At 37.3% G+C, this 26,535-nt stretch overlaps 1 protein-coding gene and 1 long non-coding RNA gene across 5 annotated transcripts in view; both read left to right on the plus strand.

Moving 5' to 3' along the window:
- The window catches only part of LOC141900770 (structural maintenance of chromosomes protein 6-like), a 255,440-nt gene that overhangs the window by 168,041 nt on the left and 60,864 nt on the right, over positions 1-26,535 (plus strand). For all 4 annotated transcript variants that reach the window (XM_074787796.1, XM_074787797.1, XM_074787798.1 and 1 more), the window contains exons 18-20: positions 15,155-15,424; positions 23,501-23,557; positions 25,345-25,515. In XM_074787796.1, the coding sequence (XP_074643897.1) occupies positions 15,155-15,424; positions 23,501-23,557; positions 25,345-25,515 (498 nt within the window). The remainder of the gene's footprint in view (positions 1-15,154; positions 15,425-23,500; positions 23,558-25,344; positions 25,516-26,535) is intronic.
- LOC141900772 (uncharacterized) lies at positions 9,112-12,776 on the plus strand. The gene is made up of 4 exons (XR_012618765.1): positions 9,112-9,205; positions 9,444-9,631; positions 12,368-12,539; positions 12,651-12,776. It is a non-coding gene; the product is annotated as an uncharacterized LOC141900772 (long non-coding RNA).

Raw genomic sequence — 26,535 nt, forward strand, 5'->3', positions numbered from 1 at the left:
CGGAAAAATCATTGACGAAACTCTAGTAGAAATAAAACGAGCGCTCCCGCGTCTAGTGTAATAATTTATGTTGGTTTTTTTATAAAAGACAAAATACTCCCGCCCACATCAATAAATGATTGTTCATATGATCTTATTTCTTGTCGTGCTTGGAGATGGAAGAAAATGTCTTGAAATGCGCTTTGTCGGCAATGAATCAGGTGATTTTGTGTAGATCGGGGTTCCAAGTCCATTGCTCTGGCATGCGGTGATTTCGATCCCTCGAGATGCCATATTTACTGCATTTTCTACCGAAATAAAAATAAAAAGTTGACTCCCTCATGCTCTTTTTCAATACTCCTCCAAATATTTAATTTCAAAGTTTTTTTTAAAAACAGGTTAAGTCAAATAAACACCTGTCTGCCTCCGTCACTTTTCATTACAATAAAACTTTTCTCATAAAGACTGCGAACTTCTTGGTAGTCAGTTTAACCATTGAATCTAAAACGAACTAAAGCAGTTAAGAATTAAGCCGAAATGGATGTTATCTTAGAATTGGAACAAAACATGTCAGATTCAAGGGTCTCATTGACAATTTAGAAAGTGAGACACTATTTAAACAAAATAAGATTTGACGACAGACGGAATAACATCGATCGATTGTTGAGTAACAACAGTATAAGCAAATACGCGCCTAGAAATGAACAAGTAATTTAAACTGTTAATTAATCAATTAGTGCAGGCCTGTGGGAAAAAATTGGTGTGGGACCACCCTATAAAGCCCAGTCCTCTAGTCATAAATTCATTTGCGTTCATCAAGTCAACTACACTTTCATTCACCTGCGTACACTTGCGGATAAATAATAACTTAATTAGACCAGCTACAATAAATCACAACATGTATGCGTCGTCAAAAAAATGTTGGGCAGCTATTGAAAAAGCAGTGGAGAGATATAATAAGATATCCGGTGACAATGTCGTGGCTGTAACAATGTATCGTAACAGAATTACGAACGTACATGAAATGGCAACGACAGGTACCGATTCATTTCTGAAAGTCGTGGCGGATCAAAAACTTAACTTTGAGGCGGCCATGTCTCCTCAGCTTCCGAATGAAGAACCGGGAGCCTCAGTTTGCGATAAATCGTTGCCAGATGTGTGCGAAGTGTACGGGAAAAAATTATCTGCACTGGCCACCGACAGCGCAAGAGAACTGCTCAGTAATTTAGTTTTTGCGAGCAAAAACATATTAGGACACGGAAAAGATGTTAATCCTCATTGGGGAAAAGAGGATTTCAGAGCTCCGTGGTGGCCAGCTAATTGGCCTTGGAAAAACCCACGCTGCGATATTCGGCCAGAAAACGACCGAACCAACAAATGGGCCGAAGCAGTACGGGCTGCGTGCGCAGATGCATATCGTTTTCATGATATGGAACATTTGACTGGTGAGTAGCAATTCTTGAAGTTTTATTATATATGATAAATATTTTAACTGCTAAATCATATTGAGAATCATTTCTGTTTAATTGGCTTTAAAGTCTTTATCAATCGAGAGAATTATTTATTTTAATAACGCATAAGCGTTGATGGAATTGACGATTGAAACAATTCGCCCGCCACGGTAAAATGCATGTAGCAAATTCGACCGTCTAGTACTGCCCCTAGGTATAACTAAAGCGGGAAAAACGAACTAAGAGGGTGGTACAAAACTTTAAAAACCGTCTCACTAAAAGCCGTCCAATCATTATGAAGGTGGTAATTAATAATTATATTAATGGAACTGTGGTCGGGTCCTTAAATACCCTAAAATTCTGAGCTTCCCCCTCAACTTCTGAAAATTGCCTCTGTAAATTTTTTTTCAACTCAATTTGTGAATTTAACCCGTACTTATGCATAGGCATATAGCCCATTGACCGGACACCTCCCTACAATTTGCAATTAACTCACCACAATAGTCACATTGGTACCACTTGCCACATCTAATATAAAGGCCGTTTCTCTATCATTCATTGTTTTGTGTAAGCAGTGAAAAGGTCAAAAGAAATGGGAACTAATTTATATACAAATTTTATAGTTTTCAAAATTTTTTTCAAGATTTTTACTGGGGGGATGGGTATATTTACCGAGGGGGGATTATTAACTACATTCGTGTAAACAAGTTATCTCAAGAAAATTACACGAAACTGGACCCTTCAAATTCTGATTTGACTGATATGTAGGAACCATATATATATATGTATGTATGTATGTATGTATGTATGTATGTATGTATGTATGCATTGTATGTATGTATATGTATATATATATATATATATATATATATATATATATATATATATATATATATATATCTGCTAGTTTTAAGAAATGTTTCTTATTATTTAGGTGACAACTCAGTTCCAGTTGCAGCGCCCAGGATTCGACCGGTTCCTGCACCACGAGCACCTGCCCGAGCACCAATTGAAGAAACCGTGATAGAAGATGCAATCATGAACTGCGTTGAAAACGGTTCTCTCTCCCAAGTGTGCAGTTTTGAAATGACCCTGTTACACGACCAAAGAGGTACAATTCCCTGATTTGATTGATATACATATATATATATTTATGGTATTAGCAATATTCAACTCTTATGAGTATTCAAAACAGGTGTAAACATTTATTCTTTTTTCCAGCTAATTTGCAGTCAACTGTAATTGAGAAAGGTGTCCCACAAATTGGTATACAGTACTCGGAACCAGCAGAATACAGTAAGTTAAAATCGCAAATTTCACTATCGAATTAAATATATACACAAATAGATACACTGATATTAAATGATCAAATTAATTCATTATTCTCATTAACTATCTCTGAATTATTTTTAAAAATTTTTCAGGCAATACACAATCGACAATTAACAAGGAGAGTGTACTGCAAACAGTCGAAGAATCAGCATGCAGTAAGTTCATTAGCTGCTTTCCGATTAATCAACTTAAAGGACTCAACAAAATATTTTTATAAAATTACAATTACTTTTTTCAGAATTTGACGAAACATATACATGTACAACATCAAGATCAAGCAGTCGACAGAAATGCCAGACCGAACGGATGAAAACCTATCAACAATAAATTTAACAATTTTACAAATAAAAATTAGCTGTCCAATGTTTCAATATCTTTTTCTCAATCTATGCAACGTCTGCATATTATTGCATTTTTTCCTTTTTATCTCGGTTTTATATACATAAAAATAATGAAATGTTTCTCATGAAGTTTTCAATATTCATGTATGCCAACTGGGCCTTTAATCTGATGAGACCAGCATTTGCCTGTTCATTAATCTGACTGTTGATCTTCTGAATATCTAGATTGGCTCCATATGTGTCTTATTTGTACCCTATACAGCATCTGAAATTAGAATGGAATTGTAGGCTATCAAAAAATATTGAAGTTTACGTCATCAAAGCGCTTTGTAAACTCTAACACAGACGGAAAAGTGAAAACATTAGCCCCCTGGACTTCATTGCAAGTTAGCTAAAAAAAAACTTACCCAGTGTGATTTTTCCAATGCATCCTGTCTACACAGAATACAGTTTCCTTGAAAAACTCTGGCTCTCTGAAAATAAATCAAAAGGAAACCTGTACTTTTGTCTCAAACCTAATTCAGTCCATTAGAATTGAAACTAATTTCAAATAATATCTTCTATCTTAGTACTGGTACTAAGAATAGTGACTATAATCAACTTACCTATTCAAACAATACGAGTGAAGCTTGCAAGCATTGTCATAAACAATAATTTTTGGCGCTTTCGCGAATCTCGTTTTGAATATACTAAAAGGGTGCCTTGGTGACTCATGACTTGACATGACCTAGTAAATAATCATATTCAGCATTGTTACAGGTACTAGATTGCCATAGTTTTTTTTCAAAAGCATAACTTGTCATACTAACCTGGAATCCATAACTGATCCCGTGTGGACAAAATATTGTGAACACACCCGGAGTAAGCACACGATGACTCTTGGAATATTTTTGACAAGTGTTTACATCACTAGCTCTGCATGCCGGGCCTTCATTTCCACTATCCATTGTATATCGAACATCACTGAAATTACAGATTGACAATTGGGAATACTTATAATTCTAAGAATTTCACATCTACTCATAAGGAAAAATTTTAGTCGTTCGTATGTAACTAACCTGTGTTGTTTTGGAAGACTTGGGAAGAACTCCAACGATTTAAGTAATTCTGCGGATTGTGCCGGTCTGTAATTGTCCGTGTCATTTCGTGTAACCTAAAAATTCATTGTTTTGTAATAACAGATCAATAATAAGGTTTTTTTGAAGTTGTTTAATCCAAGAAAGTTTGGTGAAGAACCAAAATGATTTAAATTAGTAGCTTAATGTGGAAAATTTACCTGAAAGCAAAACTTGGATCTTTCTATGATATCAATGACTAATCCTAGTACATAGGCAGTCAACTCTGATTCATTATGACAATCCAGTATAAACTGAACAAGTATTGGTGCTCTCTTAAGCAGTTCACTCACATTCGCGTGATTGTCACTGTTGAAATATCTAACATCACTACCGAGAAGATCGTAGAGCAAGTCAACAGTCCCTTCATAATCATTGCACTGCATTACTGCACAGATGGGTCCATTGCAGGCCAAAGCTTTAAACAACACGCGTTCACAAGATCTCGCTTTTAGACATGAATTTGATTCGACCAACAATTTGAGATTAGCCAGGTGACTGTGTTTAGCTAACATGCTCTCAAGCTGTTTTTTTTTTCAGTTTTACCAAGTGATTCAGACGCATATTTATGGAGTAATTTTTTACATTTTGAATCTTGTATGAAGACTCTATCCTTATGTTTTGTGCCTTCAACCTGAACATTCTCTACCCGGGGTGAGTCATCTTTTATGTTGCGCAGCAGATCTTTCCGAAATCCCAGATCTATACCATCACAAATTATTGTACGAGGTTGATCCTCACAAACTGGACATGAAAATTCATGAGACCAATCGAAGTCTAATAATCGCACAAACACATTCCACGCACGCTGTAAAGTGTGAAGTGGAATCGCCTGTTCATTCAATAATTTTGCAGCTGACCGTGACATAGCCCTTAAATGAAATAAAAATTATGTTTTAGCAATTTTAGAAGAAAAGTGTACACTTGTGATTGGAAAATAGCAAAAAGTATAAATACCTCTGAAATGATGAGAGCGGGTTCCTTGCTTCTACCATTAAATGCATATACTTGAATAACAAACGATAATCCACTAGACTTGAATTATTCAAATTCACTAAAAGTTCTTGCTGGCCATCGAAAAATAAACGACAATCACAATCACCAGTGGCGGGGATGTAATACACTACAAAAAAAATACAAAAAAATACTGAATACTAAGAAGTCAAATAAGCATTTATTTTAGGGACAAATAATAATATAATGTTTAGACATTGTGATTAATATTATTAAATGATTGATTATTTTTACATTACCTTTAATAGGCCTGACAGCACCATCTCTTATAGTATAAGACTGTCCTCCGTTTTCCGTATATATTGTAGCATTCTGCGATTCCCATCCCATTAAAACAGGATCTCGCTTATCCCACGGGAAATTATGTTTGCAACTAGGAGTTACCAATGACGGAATAAGAGCTTCCGGATACCCTAAGCCCAGTTTTCGTGTCCTGAGAACTTCCCGCAGACTGCTTGGCAATGGATAGGGTATTTTCAGTGATGACACCGAACTGATCTCTCTCTGCGCAGTAGGTTCATCATCACTATTTGCTTTTGACGGTAAATCAAAATTATTTTCTTCGCACCAGTCTTTATACTCCACAATATGAGGGCAATTGTTATTGAAACGACATGTTCGGCAAATAAAATGTCCTAACCGACTGTTCCATTTGATAATATGTACACCAGAAACGGCAGCGACGAAGGGTTTGTTAGAAAGAATAGCTACTGAAACGGTATCAGAAACTTCATTCTCTAAACGATTTTTATACATTTCTGCGACTGCAAAGGAATGTTTGCAGTATCTACTCGTGTAACGCATTTTGAAAGTAGCAATGTCTTCAGTAACGATTTTACTGAGTGCATTCAATTCTGAATGAACATTCATTCCCTCTTTGCAGTCACATGTCAATAACAGACAAGTTTCCGCTCCACTATAAAATTTCTGTCCGTTTTTCACTATAAAATATTCTGCGCCATCCGCAACAACGAAAACTCCACCAGTCACTTCCCAGTGCTGTTCATTCTTAAGTAAGTCCAAGAGGTAGCTTTGAGTGTCGGTCATATCACACGAAACCACAGCAGAGACAACCCTGGAATGAAAATAATAAGCATACATTACACAGTAACTATTAAACAGAGAATAGGAAAAGGAGCCGATGAACAGCAGAGTGATTTCAGCCCATTCCATTAGGCTATAGAAATTTAAGGTCAGGTTACGCAGGTTTGACAAATTTTAATATATTTATAGCCTAGATATAGAGTGTAGGCCTATAGACTCCCGTAACCGTAGATAGTTTTAAATATTTACACCTGATTTCGAATGAACCGATTGCCAAACATGTTTGATACAAATAATTAATAAAATTACTGTTGCCATGACAGGCACATGTTCAAATCTTTAGGCTAGAATAAGACAGATGCCAAATTTGTGTTATCGAACAAAAAAGAATGAAATATATTCGCTTCACGTCACTAACCAAAAACTATATTATATTAATAAATTAGGTTCGAGAGAGGCCAGAAGACTAGGTAGATTTTTTTAGTTCATAGCTTCTAAAAACAGTTTAGCTTACCCTACAACACTGGATTTTGGTTTTTCATGTGTTCTTTTTCGATTTCGAATGGTGCCGACGGCGGCGGCAACGACAACGTTGTTGTCGTTTTTATTGCAGTCGTCATGCTCTCGATGGCTTAACCTGGATATTCTAGAACGTTTGCGAGGCCTTTCCTCGGAATCTTCGCAATCCCGTTTTTTTCCTGCTGACATCGTAATTGACCGAGTAGACATGATAGTTTTACTGTTTATATAATCTCTGGTCACTTCACCACCGATCAAATTGTGAAAGCAAAGCGCACCACAGTCTCGGAGTGTAACAAAACTTTCGGTAATTAGGTCTAACCGAAACCGGTCCTGCTAAGTACCAAAGCGCACCGTTTAAAATAACGGTTCTCGTACGCCGCGTGATGACTTTTCACACGGTCTAACTAAAAGGCCGGTCCTACGCATTTTTATCGTAATAAAAACAAGTATCCCTGTTATTTTCATCGGAGCTAGGCCTAAACTATAGTTTCACAATTATAGTGATTTGCATATCCCCTATTAAATTAATGAATTTAATCGATAACAGAATGAATATCGGCCCGGGCGGACCCATGGATGCGGCTCTGCCAAAGCTTGAGACTCGTAGGCCTATTTTTGATAAATAAAGTAAAATAAAAAGTAAAAATAAGTATAAACTTTTAATGATTTAATATTAAGACTTGGCGTATTGAATGACACTGTAAAGTATATAAAAATTAGAAAGGTTTAGCTTACCTCATCGAGAATAAAAGTTTTTTGGCAAGAAATTTGTGAACTTATATCATTAACTAAAATCATCGTATATAACTTGTAACAATTAATTTTTCTATTTGAACGTCAAGACGCATATTTATTCATATTCTGATGTACAAATTCTAGTCACTTCAAAAACAGCCCATCAGATTAGTTGACATATATAGGCCCATTTGTGAATGGATCCGAGGTGGATGTTCGGAGCAAATTTGTAATTCGATCGTATGACAAGATCATTCGTTTGAAGCCGTCATCGGCCTTTGGCACACGATTGTCGAGTATACAGATAATTCATGCCACGCGAAAAATACATACCAATAGGCCTACGAAATAATTCATAGATTTAGTTCAGTAAAAACATTACCAGAAAAATAAAATCGTAAACAATTAAAGACGCCTCTAAATCAACGGCTGTTGTCACCTGTCTCTTCATGGGTAAAATATGATCAATAGTTCACTCAAACATCCAAAAACCTAATGATATGTAGTTCTACAACTAATGAACAATATTTTTTTTCATGTATTTTTTTTCTCCGTCAAAGGCGCGCTCAAAAATGTATCAACGTTTGCTCCAGTGGTACATCATCTCTACGCGAATAGCAACATCGGCGTTAATTACTTGCTACTATGACGCTAATCCGAGCAAAGTTGCGTTACTGGAGCAGTTACTCGGCAAAAAAAATCCTGCTCGGCCGAGTAAGTCTTTCTGATCGGTGTAATTACTCGGCCAGATAATTATCTATTGTTCGGGTAGCATATAAAACCCAAAGACAGATATACGGCCAAATCATTCAGAGTTTAGAGGTTGGTGCGTTCACTACGTAGAGTTCAGCGATGACAGATGTTCCGAGCAACCCGAGTATCGTGCCTTTGCTCGGTATTTCATACGTTCAATTCCGAGCAGCATGCCGAGCAGTTCGTATTTGCACGGATCTACAAACGATTGAAACCGAGCAGAGATTATCGAGCAGCTCATATTGCGCGGGGCTAATTTATCAAAACCGAGCAGAATGTCCGAGCAGTAAACCGAGCAGCGCAGTTGCTCGGCCGCGTAAGTTCCGAGCAATCTTTTGAAAATGGGCATGTTTTATAGCTCCACAATCATTTGCTCAATTGAAGCTTTTGACATGTTCTTTGATTGTGGTTAGTTTCAAGTCATTGGTTTATGTATGTGGTCACCAGGGGTAATTGAATATTGAGACTATTAGATTGTTGAGCATTTGATACCTCTTCCCAAGTGGGCATGGTATCCCTGGACACCTAGTTTACCCTTTGTACTCATATCCTCAAATATCATTCTTATAGAAATAAATGTGACCAAGATATTTCTATTGCACTGCAACCGTGAATTTGAACTGGAATAACTACAGCCAGCATGCAACAATTGTTTTATTAATGAAACAACATGGTGGATGGTTGAAATCACGCAAGTTTTAGTACTTTAATGAATTGCACGAAACCATGATCCCTAAAATGAGTCAATTGATTAAGTCTATTCGTAAATCAATTTACGTTGGCTGCATTTCCGGATGATTTCTGGCTCTAATCAACGTTTTTGGACAGAAATGGTGGGAATTTTAATACGGAATTTTACTTCCGCGTTCAGTTGACGACTCGGATCGATGACAACGACACTGGAGTTAATGTAATTAAGGTGAGAATCCGTTAACCAGGGAATGTTTTAAATGATTTCTTTAATAACACGAGTACATATGGTAGCGAATAAATGTACTCGGTGAAGAAATGGTCATTGTTAATGCCTAGCTTTGTGGGATTCGCCTAGAGTAGCTTAAGGCCCTGAATATAGTGGGTAGAGCCAGTCAGTGGAATGCCTAAGTGGGTTGGTTAATACTTATGTGTACGAAAATTTATTTTGATTACTTTCTTTCCAGCTATTATTTGTGGAATGAACTGGTCACTACAGTCTTCAATTCCTTTGCGGATTCTCGCAGGAATATAGTTGGGTGGAATATATTTAAACCACAGTGCGCAAGTGTACGTTTCAAATCAGGCTTTTTCGACATTGGCAGTCAAAGTTCTATCTAAACACTCTAACTTAAGCTCAACTGTCTCAGATGCTGTAAGTACTTGATGTTTTGCTTAAAACCCTTTAACTGGCAATCGGTCGCTAGCGACCGATTTGAATAGACCAGCTATAGTGAATAGAATAGTCAAGTATTGATTTCAGTGAAGCATTCTAACTCATTTTCCTATCAGCAGATGGCGACACCAGACGGCCTACAATGTCTAACAAGGTTGGAAAGTGATATATCATACATTTGGCATGTAGAAGGGGGTATGGAAACCACGTGTCACGTGGGTCAGATTTCCAAAATTGAGAATATCGGTAGTAGTAATGGCCAATGCACTAAAGACGTTCTCTAGTGAGTTTTGCTGATATTTTGGACATAGTTATGAAAGATTCTGATGATAATTCATATTGGGATGAATCTCATGACAGATTTTTAGCCCACTTGGGACTTAAGTCCCAGCGGGCTATTGCGTTCACTTTTCGTCCGTTGTCCGTCTGTCCGTTCGTCCGTCCATCCGAGACGGAATCCATTTATTTTGGGAAGTTTTGAAGACACTTCAAGGTAATGTCTTGATATTTGGGTTACACATGTATCTACCCTAGACACATCTTCAGCCCAAAAACTGGCCCTGTCAGATTCAAGATGGCCGACTGGCAGCCATTGTTGTTCGCCAAAATCAGCACTTTTTACACATTTTTGAACTTTTTGAGGGAAATTTTGAAGACGCTTTGATCAATTAACTTGATCTTTCGGATATATGTGAATTCCCCCAGTGCCCATCAGCATAACAAAAATTGGGTCGATTTTAGACTCAAGATGGCCGTCCTATGACCTTTTTAGTGCCCAAAAATGTTAATTTTGGCCCAAATTCTGAGTTCTGTAGCTTCCTACTGGTTTATCATTTCTCATTGCAATTAGTGATGGGTATTCTTTGGAAAGGGATGTTTTATACCTGAGACAGGTATTTTTCATCAGCCAATTATGACGCAATTGGCGGCCATCTTGATGTCAGCAGTACTCATTCGTAAGTGGGAAAAAGTTTTTCCACATTATATTGATACCTAAGCGTATTTTGTTACCACAATCATTTTGAAAGTTGTAGCTCATAACGTGTTCTATGATTGTGGTGAGTTTCAAGGTCATTGGTTTTTGTATATGGCCACCAGGGGGCGTTGAATAATGCAATATCTTAGTATTTGTATATTATATTCGTATCAATGCATATTTTGTAACCACAATCAATTGCAAAGTTGTAGCTTATGACATCATCTATGATTGTGGCAAGTTTTAAGGCCATTAGTTTTTCTATATGGTCACACGGGGGTGTTGAATAGTAGAATAACTTAGTATTTCCTTATTATATTGGTGCCTAGGCATATTTTGCTACCATGATCAATTACAAAGTTATAGTTCGTGACATGTTCTATGATTGTGGTGAGTTTCAAGGTCATTGGGTTCTGAATATGGTCACCAGGGGGCGCTGAATAGTAGAATAACTTAGTATTTCCATATTAAAGTGGTAACGAGGCATATTTTGTTATCACAATCAATTACAAAATCGTAGCTGCTGACATGTTCTATGATTGTGTTGAGTTTCATGGTCATTGGATTCTGTATATGGTCACCAGGGGGCGTTGAATATTGCAGAGATGCTAGTTTTCCGGAAATATCCGGAATTCCGGAAATTTAGGATCGCCGATGTCAATTCCGGAAATTTGGTGAGAATTCCTCGCGGCGACCAGTATTGGCACGGACCGTAAAAGCTTTCGTTTGCTTGTACTCGTCGTCGCTTCTGTGTTATTTTATCTTGGTCTCCGTTTCCGAGATGATATTTAATAAATATCATCTTAATTATAACCATGCGCTTGCTATGTCCTGAGGCACGCAGCTTTGTAACTTTCTTTTTGCCTGCAGCTGTCAAGCGGGACGGTCTGCAAAATGAGCACGCACGGAAAGATTTTCAGTCGGGAGTCGGCCGATATAAAGGCAATTGACAGCAGTATAAAAAATAAATTTAACTGGCACTGGCTAGAGTGTAAGGACAGTAACGGGGACTACTTATCGAACTACATTCATAAGTTAGACTTAGCTGGCGTGGCGTACTGCGTCGTTTGTAAAGACCAGGTCAAATACGGTAGTGGCGGGAAAAAAGATATTCTTCGTCACCCGGATAGCGCGCGGCATAAGAAGGCAGCGAGGGATGTGAAGCACAACGAATGCCTGCCGTCGTATTTTCAGATGAAAGATGCCGATCGTGATACTGTATCTCCGGTGATGCAAAAACGCAAAAATTTTCCTGGGGGAGAATTTTTCTGACCCTCCGTTCTAAATTCCGGAATTTTGGTACTTTGGCCCTAGCATCTCTGATATTGAAATTGTTAGATTGTTGAGCATTTGAAACCACTTTCCAAGTGGGCATGGTGTCCCTGGACCCCTAGTTTTTCTAATGCCATGTTTACAATATTTGGATTAGTAATCAGTCGTGCTAACATACATGTAGAATTGGATTCATTGTTATCATGGGATGATAATTCATGGGCATCAAGAGTCCTGCAAGATACCCTTGATATGAAGCTTTTTTAATGTTAATCATAGACTTATTTTGGAGTAAACAGAATAGCCCTTAAAATACCAATGCCACATGGCTCGAAGGTGTCTATGTTCTACGAGACAGTAGTAATAGATTTTCACGACAAACGTACGATTTATAAGATATCTATACTTTATTTCGCTTCTCTGTGATATTAACTGAGTAATTCTTACATTGGATTGCTTAATTACAGGTGGAAAGAGGTCAGTTGGCATGAAAATCAACTGTAGCTGACTATTTGGCACGAGTAGATCAAGCGTTGAGGTTTCATAACGTGTAGCCTAAATGCTTCAATCATCAGGGGTAGACAAATTATCTGAAGATATATGAAAACTTCACCTTGATGATCATAAGTTGATTTTGCTGTAATTATTTTGCCTGGATAAATCAACATATCCTTCATTTCAAAATCTGTGTTCAGTAGAATTTCTTTCAATGAAATAAAAATTTATATGACTAATATTTATGTATTGAAGATTAGATTTGGGAAGTCAATTAAGGTCTTTTGCTCGAATCCAGCCGAGGGCTCAGTGGCTAAAACTCAATTCCTCAATGTCCTTTTAATGCCGAGTAGGATGCAGTTAACACACTGAAAAACGCTGGTAAGAGTAATTTGGATAAGTCTGCAATATAATGACCGCCCGGCCCCCCTGCAATTGATACATAAACAAGACTGTATTGCTTCGATGACAAACTGAGTCCTAAGCATGATGACCTTCCAAATCAAATATAGATTAAGAAAGAAATTAATTGTTTATTACAAAACTTCAATTTCAAAATATGGATAGGAAAAAGAGTGAACAATAAATGTGTTTGCCTTGCGTATTTTAATATTTCCTTGGAATATTTCTTTTTCTGGCTCCCACCTGCCTTGACTTGTGAGACCTTTTTCGAGATAATTTCGCTAAAAATACAAAACAACATAAAATTGATGGATGGGAATCATACATACTACAATTCACTTTTACTGCGAACATTGGAATGAGCTAAAGCAATTTTCTAGGAGGAAAAATTGAGTCAAATGATGTTTCAAAATCTGGACGGGAAAAGTTTTTCTGGATTTCATGACTATTGGCATATTTATATTGATAAGGTAAATATCTGTATAAATGGTTGTATGCCAACTTGAATTGAAGGATTAATGCAATAGCTTTCTCAATCTTAAAGACGAGTGAGCCATACTTGCTAGATTGGTCATGTGAATCAAAATAAAATTTAGAACTATCATCCATTTTTAGTTTTCAATCAAACACCAACCTATGAAATAAGGTTCATATTTTACTGATAAAAACCTGGAATAAACCAAAATAAAACAGGAATTCACTAAATTTATATATATATATATATATATATATATATATATATATATATATATATATATATATATATATATATCCTATAGCTTGATACTTACATAAAACGAATTAACAAAGAAACTTCACTTGACAGTATACGAACTCGCAGACAAACCCCTAAAATGAATCATGCCCTAGTCATGATAAGCACATAGAATCAAACAAAATACAACTAAAGAATTCACTAAATTTCGGTTTCAAATCCCTCAAATAGCCATTTATTTACATAGAACGAATTATCAAACTACTTCTGCCGGCAGTATACAAATTCGCAGACAAACCCCCAAAACAAACTGTGTCATGATAAACATCTGGAATTAAACAAAATAAAGCTAAAAGAATTACAAAATTTCAGTTTCGAATCCGTCAAATAGCCTTATACTAACAAATGATGGATTATCACAACAACTATGAACTCCCACAACACATGTCTTTAATAATTGACAGTGAAATCCTGGATTGAATGAAATAGATCTTAAAACTACGATTTGATCCCAACGTAGTCCCTCGTTCTACTTGAAGGCCTTTGATGTTGAAATAGGATAAATAATGTTATGATGAAAGAGGCATAATGGTTGGGAAAAAAATTGAATCCAATATGGCTCTAAGCATGGCAAAGTTTGAAATATCCTTTTGATTTGGCCTATACACATTTTAAAAGCAAATGACATTTTGCATCAAACTAAAAGCGACTTTATGAGAACAAAATTTGTTTGAGTCGTACAATTTATAGCCTAGAACTAATTTCTTTGTCAAAGTGTGATGCACAATTTTGACTGGGTCTTTTTTCTACATGGTGTAATTTGAATAGGCCTAAATAATAGAATAATCGTATCTTAGGTTTCAAGATGAAGGTGCAGCAATTACTTAGATTAATTCTTATCTTTTACAATTAGGCTTATATTAAGGAAAAAGCCCAAAGTTGGTCGAACAGGGGTTAGGCATTGATGGTAGAGGGGCTGTGTGCTGAAACAGAGATAAAAATGCACGGGAACGAGTTAGTCGAGTGGAGCTTATTATTCCATCAGGGATAGTGTACAATGGTCATGTTATATATCAAAATGTTCCTTGTTAGTTCCGCTGCATCGCTAAAAACAAATGGAGATAGGTTTCCCTGTATTTTTTAATATATTACATTACTTAAACAATAAACGTCCGTCGCCGACTGAAAATTCGAGACGATCAAAACTTCCGCATTGAGAGGGCCAGCGCACCAGTTCAAATTCGATAATGTGGATCGGAAATCCTCCAGCGATACAATCTATGATCTTTAGAACCTGTCTCGGCTGACTGGGAATAAGATATTTCTAGAAGGTCTGAGAATAAGCGACACTCAATGCTAGTGTTAAAGGCCCGTAAACACGAGTTCTCAGCGCGAAGGGGGCGGGGCGCAGCATCGCGTGGTCCCGCTCCACGAATAAGCGTGCGGGCACCCCGCACAGTGCCCGCTCGCTAGATTTTCAAAGGGATGAATGCACGCGTACTGCCCTGATCAGTTCACTACCGTCAAAATTGAATGTAATAACATCGGCTAACAGAAAAAAAAACATTTTTGCAAGGGTTGTTTGACCAAATTTGATAATACATCCTATGAGTAAATTACATTCCATTGTTTTCTTTTTCAGGCATATATTCCAACTGGTGACCAACTGTACTGCTTACCAACATTTCGGTACTACTCTACTGATATGAAACAGCCTCAGTTTTTGAAGGTCAATGTTGAAGAAGAAATACGTGGTGCTCAGAATGAACTACATATGGCTGAAGTCCGTTTGAAAGATGTACAACAAAGGAAGTTGACTCTTGAATCTAATTTTAGATGTCAGCAAGCGGAAGAAAGAAAAAGCAATGGCCAAATCATGAAAATAAGAGAATCTATCAATAATCTTACTTTTGTAAGTTCACTCAAACCTAAGGCCATTCCAAAACAATTGCCATAACCTACCTGACTGACCAGCCATCTATAGTGCTGAGTGAAAATGTTTTTCTAGTTAGTGCTGAGTGAAAATATTTTTCTAGGTAGTGCTGAGTGAAAATATTTTTCCAGGATTCATTGACATACATTTTATTTTTGACAAAAAACAGCTGACCAACAGAATTGCTGCCTATATTTGAGCTGTGACATGTATATGTTTATCTGTGTACTGTAGTCATTGTCAAGATCCCCTAGGTGAAAATCCCCAATTTTTCAAAGTAGGTAAAAATCGACCACCTTTTGAATTGACTGCAAGTAGATATACAATTACAAGGTCAATTCATTCACATTGATGTATTTGCAATTTAAAAAGAGTTTTTCCCCACAGTTCAGTTGAATGTAGAATAGTTTTAAATAAACGTTCACCTCTTTTGTTGACAGATTATCTTAGGTCATGCCCTCAAATAGCAGGTTTATTTTAGTTTTTCATATAGAAATCAGGAGAGTAACCTGCCACTAGATGGCTTGATTAAATGGCACCGCCCATTAGTTAGTTTTGATGGTGCATTTTTGTGGTGTTGCATTTCAAGTTTATTGTATTTGAAAGTAGTAGTTACCTATCCGGAAATGGCAGAATTTACTATACAGAGATCATGTGATCTGATGATAAGTTCATTAGGGTTTCTGCTGCTTCGCAGAAACCGTCTTGTAATTCTTGTGATTATTACCTTTTCCACTTTTTTGTCCCCCGCGCGGCGTAGGCCGCTAGCGGGGGACTTGGTATCCGCCATCCGTCCATCCGCATGAGCTTGTGAACGCGATTCAAGAAGAACCATTGATCACAGGACTATGATATTACACAGTATGATTACCCCTAGGGAGAGGATGTGCCCTATTGATTTCGGGGTCCAAGTACCAAAGGTCAAGGTCACTACAGGTCATTCATGTGAACGCTTGTGAACGTCATTCAAGATGAACCGTTGATAGCAGGACCATGATATTACCTAGTATGATTACCCCTAGGGAGAGGATGTGCCCTATTGATTTTGGGGTCCAAGGACCAAAGCTCAAGGTCACTACAGGTCATTCATATGAAACCTTTTGAACGTCATTCAAGAAGAACCGTTGATACCAGGACCATGATATTACGTAGTCTGATTAGCCCTAGGGAGAGGATGTGCCCTATTGATTTTGGGGTCCAAGTACCAAAGGTCAAGGTCACTACAGGTTATTCATGTGAAAGCTTGTGAACGTCATTCAAGACGAACCGTTGATAGCAGGACCATGATATTATGTGGTATGATTACCCCTAGGTAAAGGATGTGCCCTATTGATTCTGGGCTCCAATGATCAAAGGTCAAGGTCACTTCAGGTCATTCATGTGAAACCTTGTGTCGTGAATGTGATTCAGAAAGAACTGTTGATAGCAATACAATGATATTACTTCGCATGATTACCCCTAGGGAGAGGATGTGCCCTATTGATTTTGGGGGAAAAGGTCAAGGTCACTTGATATCATTCATATGAAACCTTGTTAACACGATTCAAGAAGAACCATTGATAACAGAACAATGCTATGATTACCCCTGGGGAGGGGATGTGCATTAGTGATTTTGGAGTTCAAGGGTCAAAGGTCAAGGATGGTAGACGTCTTTTGCCTAAAACCCTGTAAACTCAATTCTTAGATAACCATTCATAGCAGGAAAATGATATTTCATAGTATGGTTATCCCTGGATACACTCATCATTTTTCTATACCAAAGATCAGTGTCTTCAGGGGTCATTCCCTACTGGCTATCGCGGGGGACATAGATACGTAGTATCGAATTGCCTTGTTTTTCATAAAATGTATCTCCCCTCAGATTAACAGCTTATAAACGTAATTTTCAATTCTGACAGAAATAAAACTCAGCGTCTGACCATTTCAAATTTGCGTATAGTAATTTATTATGAATTAATCCCGTGTAAGTACCGGGTCTGAACAGCGACAAGAATAACGCAAAGCATTGTCATCCATTCATAAAAGTACATCCCGAAAAGCCTACAAATGACCGGACAAACCTTGAGCGCCAAACTCAACCGTAAATACCGGATTCAGACTTTCAATTAGTCCGGATTTGTCATTTATCGCGAAGAATATGCAGCCGGTGCGTAACAAGTGTCTTATTAATGAAACAACATGGCGGACAGTTGAAATCATTTTCAGCTTAAATTTATGGCAAATTTATGGCGAGTTTTAGGACTTTAATGAACTTTGATCCCTGAAATGAGTCAATTGATTAATTCTTTTCGTAAATCAATTTACGTTGGCTATATTTCCTGAAGATTTCTGGCTCAAATCAACGTTATATGGACAGAAATGGTAGGGATTTTCATATGGACTTTTTATGAAGCAATGATCATTGTTTGCTACCTACTTCATGCCTAGCTTTTTTGGGGGATGCGCCTAGAATAGATTTAGGCCCTTAACCCTTTAACCGGCAAGCTGTCGCGACCGATTTGAATAGACCAGCTATAGTGATTAGGATAGTCAAGTATTGATTTCAGTGAAGCATTTTAACTCTTTTTCCTGTGAGCAGATGGCAACACCAGACACCAGACTACAATGTCTAACAAAGCAGGAAAGTGATATATCATACATTTGCCATATAAAGTATCCCAGTGGTTATGACCGCGGCATTTCACTCTCAAAGAGCCAGTATCAACAACAATTTAATTGATACTGACAGCTTTAAGTGGTCAAACTCACACTGAGCATCGCTGCTTCGCTGGACCCCAGCTGCTTGTTACTATGGTTATAGGCAAGAGTGAATAAAGAGCAAAACTTTTCCACACTTAATCCAAGAAAATGAAGTAATAAGCAATGAAAATTCAGTTTTGAAGTCTTGTTGCATTCAAGAGTGAATATTTTCGCTGGATGCTGAAGTCAGTGTTTACATTATGAAGTGTCGAAACCAATTTCCAAGTTCAAAGATTATATTTAGACGGTGTTTCAAGCAAAACAACAGCACTCGACTCATGAGATAATTCCAGATTATATATGCTCACACTCTGAAGAGTTTATAGATGTACAAAATCAATCAGATTGAATTTGCCCCATGACATGATTATTCCCAAAATGAAACTAAAAATTCAAGAAAGGATTTTGTAAAATTATAAAAATTAGAATTTTATATCCTTTAATGAATGGCCAGTTGATGGTATATTATTCACTCTTGAATGCAGTAGTCGCTTGACCTCAATTACTCGCAAGGCTGAGTGATAGAAACCACAGGGATCCCGACATGTTAGTGTAACAACTCTTTGATGCGCCGCGGTCATAACTACTGGGATAGACTTTAGTAGAGGGTACAGAAGCCACGTGTCACGTCGGTCAGATTTCCGAAGTTTAGAAGACTAGTGCGTTTTGCTGATATTTTGGACACAGTAATGACCGATTCTGGTGATGATTCGTATTGGGATGAAACTGATGACAGTGCTTTATTATGGATGGCCCGAAAATCTGGATCTCTGACCTTGGGGTCAGACCCTGATTGTAACCCCCAAAGTTGGCAAACTTGGTACCATTTGAAAGCGTATGAAAAGAGCTTTCATGAAATACATGCAATATGAGGTTATCCCTTATATCTACTGAGTTATTCAGTTTTCCCCTTGCAACAAGGTCCAAAATCACTCACAGGCCGAAAAATACTTGCCGGTTAAAGGGCTAATGTAGTGTGTAGAGCCAGTGGTAAGCCTATAAGGGGCTGGTTTACACTCATGTATACGACTGTGTATTTCGATTACTTTTTTCCAGCTTATTCGTGGAATGAACTGGTCAATACGGTCATCAATTCCTTCGCGGATTCTTGCGGCTGGTGGGAATATATTTAAACCACAGTGTGCAAGAGTACGTTTCAAATCAAGCTTTTTTGTCATTGGCAGTCAAAGCCGCAACTTACACGCAACTGTCTCAGATGCTGTAAGCACTTGACGTTTTGTATAATTGTTTTTGGTTTACTTTTGTCTGCAGTATGAGGTTGGCATTGAGCCAATTCATGTAAAATCGTGGTACGTTTTTTATGTGAGCATTTTTTTCATTGGTTCTCGGGATAAACGACGTATAATCGATGCGATTGAAGCCATGACGAACCTCCGTCGATGACATGGTCAACTTAAATTCAACGAAAAACTGTTTTTGGCGGGAAAATTCTTAGCTCTTGCGTATAAAATGACCTCGATCGGGGGGGAGGGCGTCGGCTCTACGAGCGAATGTGATTGGCTGTTTTTGGGATATACAGGGAATTCGGGCGCTACTAAAATAATTATGGGGAATTATGGCGAACGTTTTATTGGACTGGTGCCGTATATGTGCAAATTTTAAATGCTCATTGCTGGTGAGAATATAATTATTTCACATATCGCCATAGGTATTGTTTCATTTTAATACCCGGTGATTGATGTTGAAGTGAAGCGAACGTTCACTACACAAGGCCTCCACTTGCGCAAGAGTGCTAAACATTAGACTGTTGCGCACACAAACACACGCTCATACAGACTACTTACTATATGGTGATGCTGTAACGCTGCTTGGCGCGTGCACGTTTGGTATGATAACAGGCTGAATAATCGTCGTAGCAGAAGATGAACGCTGTGTTTTCTGTTTGATAGAATTTGTAATAAATTGTAATTTCTTGTGACCTGAAAATACTAAGCAGCAAACTAAAGGTATAGGTCAAGGTCTGAATATTGTAGTGGTAAATTCCAGGATTTAAAACGATCTGATACTACGCCCGGTGTTTTAGCTTCCGCCGCCATACATTGGAAGTGGTTTCGTTCCCAAGACTCAATATTCAGCCACCGTCTGATATGTGACATCATATGAATTTTATTTGAATTTTTCATATCGTGAAAAATATTTTTTTTGAAGATATAAAATAGTTGCCCTGTCGCGCCTGCCTGTACCTACGAAATTTTGGATGTAGACCATAAACAAATGTTTATCTTTGGTCTTATTTGACTAAAAAATAATACTCTAAGAAAGATAAAACACAATATAAACTTCTAGAACTTTGAAGTCACAAATTAATAAGATTTTTCAAGCAATGCCCTTACTCCAAACAACCTCTAGCTTTCAAGGTAAACCACACTTTGCCCATGGGCAATTTATTTAGGCCAGCCGTAGGCTGAGCCTATTACTATACAAATGAAGCGAATTTAAATGACATGGTTTCCAGAGCAAAGGCAACTGAGCATATATTCATACAAATCATTCATTAAAGCATTATCCATTCTCCAAACTCTACGTAGCTGAATTTTGAAAGAGGGCCTCGTTAAAATTTATATGAGCTTTTTCGCGAATATCTGATCGCAAAAATATTGGTTTTGAAAAGCCTATCATAAAGCAAAGACTCCTCTATGATTGGCTTAGCCGCAGAAATCAGCAGGTGTTCACGTGAACCCGCGGTATCATCTACCGTTTTACTTCCGGTTTTTATTTTAAGATCTAAAAATTGTATTGCAAGATTTCTGTGAAAGCTTTAGTTGATTTGGTTTTTGGGAGGAATATTTTTATTAGCACTACAGAAAATATCATTGACCATTGTCCGGGAAAAATAGCTTTTTCTTGAAATTATTTTCTGATTTAGTCAGACATGGGGTTGGCAGGTCTGCACTCAGGAATTATACTATGTAGTGTCAATTACTCTCAGAAAATTCAAGGGAAAATCCAAGTTCATCACGATATCGAATTTCTCATTTGCTGTATATTTTCGTGCTTTACAAGTTATTACAAGTGTTATTTTGTAGAAAATAGTCATATGATGTAAGATTTGATAAGGTGGGCCACCAAAATCGTTTGGCCCCCAGAAATTCATTAAAACTTACTTGGATTTGAAGTGAGTGCTCAGAGCACATTCATATTTGTATTTATATGTGTTCAGAGTATATTGATATTTATTTATATTCGTATTACGAGAAAAACCGAAAAACTTCGAAAATTCTTCGCTTTCTACAAGTTACTTGTGTTGACCTATATTTGAGTTTTCGACATGAATACAAGAAATTCTCGGAATTTCGGCACCTCTGACGTAGTTTTGGGAGTCACAAAATGGCGAACAATTCATTTCATATTTGTGTCGAGCTTAGTTCGCTGTTAGTTTGTTGTGAACTTAGTAGGTGTGGCAATTTAAATAGTCCTAGCCCGGCTTTGTCTTGTCATTGTCTTATTTTGACCGACTCGTACAAAATACATTCTTTCTTTGAAAGAGTAATATATGATGGCGCCAGTCTTAGAGCCGGCGTTTTTGGAGAGAGGCAGTCGACAAATATTTGGCATCGTTTTTGTTGAAATGAGAGTTAATTGGTTCCACACAGTTGTGTGCGCTTTTTCATTTGCTATTGCCATAGGCTAATTAGTGTGTTTGCCGATGGTTTTGCGGTATATTGGCATTCTTCGCGTAACAGCGCATAGACGTTAAAATCCGCGCACTACGTAAATCAGCTGTTATGTAATCCATATATCTATCTAACGAACGTACATACACACCGCAGTGCATGGCAAAGTGTATGTATACTCTGTTTTCACGTATAACCGCGCGTTGCACGACTGCGCTCTCCTAGCGCGTATTATCAATACTGTCATACGCTGTCTGTTCCTAATTGAGAAGTTTTTAATTGAAGTTAGCTTTATTAGGAAAGCTTTATTTTCGTGGATAATCATTTGAACTATTTCTGTGGCAACTATAAAAACAGTTCAGTGCCAATAAAGTTTTGACATTATCTGTTTTTAAACTAAATTTTGATCTATTTTCAGAAAATATTCAGTTCGGAATGTTTGAGCTTGAAATTTTTCAGAGACCTCAAAATTGTAGGAGACTCCCGTATGATAAAATATTCAACGTTTATTTGTTCTAAAAATATATTATATGGCAATTTTAGAAAGTCAATAAATCATTGTTTGTCACTTTCTGATGAGTATATGTGCTGTCTCATCATCTAGTCCTCTCTGCATTCAAGGCTGGAATGATTGGATAGAGCATTGAACAAAATCTAAACCTATAGGAAAATATTGCCACATTCATCAGGAAGAAAATGAGCTGGTAGGCCTAAAATGAGAATTTTGGAACTGTTTAATTGGCTTCATGGATTTTTATGCTAAATACAAAGAATTGCTAAAACACAGCCAATATCAAATTTTGTGTCATGCTTCCCAGAGCCCTTATAGTTTTCTGGACATATCTAAACCAAAACTAGCAGCCACGACGCAAGTGGAAATCAAAATGAATACATGTATAATTGTACGTTCTTCTAGATAGTAGAAAGGTAAACCACTTTGCCTGTGGCAAATTATTTTCTGATTTAGTCAGACAGGGGGTTGGCAAATATTCTGTTGATATTCTGCAAGAAGATGCCCTTAGACCCAAAATTAATGACAATAACAAAACATGTATACCCCTTATTCTCACATACAATGAATATAATGTGAAGGTAGCTAGAGTCATCCGTGATAATATAAACATACTTCCAAATGATCAACAGATAGGTCATCTATTTGATAACCACAATACAACCACTTTCAAAAACGATCAGAATATAAGAAACAAATTAGTTCGCGCTTAATTGAACCGAGCAGACAATGAAATGCTTGGTACTTTTACATGTCATAGAACTAGATGTTTTACATGCCCATATGTTTGCAATTTGAGTCACATTCATGGTAATAATTTTGATTTTCAAATTCGTCGTTCATTCGCATGCACTAGTGACAATATCATTTACTGTATTCTTTGCCTTCAGTATAACATGAAATACATCGGCGCAACATCCTGTCGACTTAGTGATCGATTCAGAGAACATTTACGCGCTATTCGACAAATCATCCCCACTAACCCTATTTGTAAACATTTCAACTCGAACGGTCATGATATTAATGATGTAACAGTAATGGCTTTAGTAACAATTAATAACACACAAACGAAGAATTAAAGAATCCCAGCTCAGCTACCATGCCTTAGTGATGAAAATATAACCGTTTCATATTGATGCTGTCATGATATATCCTTTAATTTCTTTTTAGGAAATCAATGAATTGAAAAACATAGAGGAACCTACTCCTGGAGATGTAGTCACGTTGGTATGAAATTTTTTCAATGCTCTAGTTTAGTTAAACTACTTTGAAAAAAATCCTCCACCAAGTCCTACCTCATATGTGTGTATACAAAATCTCTAATTTTGTAATTATTGTATAATGTTATGTATGATAATGTTGCCTATCACCGGTAACCTTTTACCAAATCTTCAAGATGTATTAGTGCTGTCGATAAGGCCCAGTAAGCAGTAATTTTCACGCCCCAAATGTGTCTGCTTAACAATCCAAAAAAGATTTGGAGCGCACTAGGTACCGAAGATTACCAATAACATACTGTGACCTGACTGAACCAACTACAAAAGTGAGAACGTTTTTGCTGTGATTCATTGAAATAGATTGACAAAAAACAGCTGACTGACCAACTGTTGATGTATGTGCTATATATGTACATAGGATGTACTTAAATCAGTGTGAAAACGTGTCGTGATGCGTGGCCAATTGAAAGTTTTCCAGGAAACTGGCTACGTACCAACAAGCTACTTATCATTCTTGTGACTACGTTAAAGCTGGTAATGCGAATATAATCGATGTATTGTTTCATTTTGAAACCATAGATGATGCTCTAGATGAAGTGAAAGCTGTGAAATTCCCTTTCTCATTGAGTTTCCCATAAAATTCCAATTGAAGCTATAAGTAATACTCTGGTAAAATAGGCCCCAGAACTGCTCTAAATGCTCCTGATCTCAAAAAAGATCTTCCCCCTTGCACTCTCCAATTCGGCACCTTTGGTGGGTCATTGTGAGGCTAGCGCTAGTGCTTGGTAAGAGATCTTTCATCACTTACCACCCCAAATCGAGGTATTACCACCTCCCCATTTTCTCATGAAAAGGACAGTGTACTATTCAGGGTCAGGTTATTTCAGTATAAGAAAATCGTGATAATTGGTTTTTGTCAAAATAAGTCAATGATTTCAGTAACGATTTGTTGTTGAATTGAAAAACTACACCAGTACCTGCGGCGGCCTGCGCTGCAGTCAATGGATGATGACAATGATGATATTGAAAGCTATGTGTATTTTGTAAACGCAGTTAATTGCCAAATTCAAATCAAATCGGATAAGTGACCTTGATGTGCTGAGCCATGTGCTTGAATTGTAAATTCAATCAAATTTCAATCTACGAAAGTTTGAACCCAATTTAATTTTAATTTGTTGAACAAAACATCAAATTCAGTATTATTCATCATTCAAATCGATAAGACAAAGGGAGAAGATTGATCTTTGGTATTGGATTCTGTGGTCCAGGGATGAAAATCTTCCACGGAAACGCGGATTTCCGTGGTTAGAGGTCCATTTCTATCATCCTTGAGATTGGTGTAGATCATTGAGAAAATGATTGGGGTGGGGGGTTAAGGTCATGGGGAAAAGTTGAGCTTCAATTCATTCAACAAAGCATAGCCTACGTGCTCAATAAAAGTAGTCATTGTTTTAATACAGGCACAGTGCCCTCTGTTGAGTGATAGGAAGATTATAGATAGGGGCTCTTTAAGTATGAACATGTTCTAGTGTTTTGTATATAATCGGACCCATCCTTTTCATTTACTCAAGGCAATAACAACTAACAGCCAACCGCTTGGCTTCGGCGCTCACGGCCCCTGGCTTGGCCAACACTACTAAGCCTTATACTTTCTAATATTTCCGCGTTTTCCAAACGCCTCTGTTTTCATCCCCTGTAGACACCTAGTGGCATGGTGTCCACAGTTTTTTGCAGAAATTGTGATGTTGTATTATTTGATCTCACTCAGAAAATGTTTTGTTGTCTGTTATGTTTAAGGAGGAAGAGGTTCAAAAGTACAACCAACAGATAGATGATTTGGAGCAACAAATTCATGCGAAGAAGCAAATAATGAATCAGGCTAAAGAAGACTTTGATCAAGCGTCTGAAACAGCTACCAAAATTGATGCTGAAATTAAATCAATTGCTGATCTTAGCGATCCAGTTCGGGTGAGAATTTCTTGATGGATTTTTATTGGGTTCACTTTTTCATCAGTCTGTTCGGCTGTCCATAGACGGAATGCAGTTATTTTTGGGAAGTTTTGAAGAGGCTTCAATGGATTGTCCTCATCTTTGGTTTATCCGTGCATAGGGGGGCGTTGAATATTGAAATTGTTAGATTGTTGAGCATTTGGAACCACTTCCCAAGTGGGCATGGTGTCCCTGGACCCCTAGTTTCCATAACCAGCACTTATTAATCTTTTTTGAGTCTTGATCTTTCACATATGCTTGTATCCCCTATGGTGAACCAGCTTGAGAAAAATTAGGTCGATTGGATTGTTTGTCCCCAGAAAGATAATTTGGACCTGAATTATGTGATTTGTAGCTTCCATCCAAATGGGTTGCCATTTTTCATGGAAATTTGTGATGGTTATACTCTGGGAAGGGATCTTAAACATATCGGTTCTAGATCTTTTGATCAGTTTAGCTTGATGCAATTGGCAGCCATATTAGTGTCATCTGTCCTCATTTGTAGATAGAAGAGGTTTTTTGAGAAAAATGTCGACTGGTTTTAACTTACCGTAAAAACCGGCGTATAAGTCTACGCGGCGTATAAGTCGAGGTCGATTTTTAGACCTACATTTTATGATTTTAACATATATCCGGCTTATAAGTCGAGTCCCTTCTCTTAGAAGAATAATTACCAGTATCATTGTATTGAATAGTTTGTTTTGATAACGATGTGTGCCTTCACGCACGCCGCCGCGCGTCAGCCTGATTGCTGCAGTGCGTTAATCAATAGACTGTTACACACACTCAGGTATAATACACTACCATACAGTGATACAGTAGTATGAGTCACACGCTATATATAGCCTAATGTATTAAGCGCTGCTATGAGCGCGCATATATGAATACATCGTTTTAAATGAAGCTGTGTCAAAATGAAAGAAGTTTTTTTCATTAAATAACTTTATTTATCATGAATAATTATTCAAACTGTTATAGCAGTAAGAAGATGAACACTGT

This window comes from Tubulanus polymorphus, chromosome 2, assembly GCF_964204645.1.
Source record: "Tubulanus polymorphus chromosome 2, tnTubPoly1.2, whole genome shotgun sequence".
NCBI classification, from domain to species: Eukaryota; Metazoa; Nemertea; class Palaeonemertea; order Tubulaniformes; family Tubulanidae; genus Tubulanus; species Tubulanus polymorphus.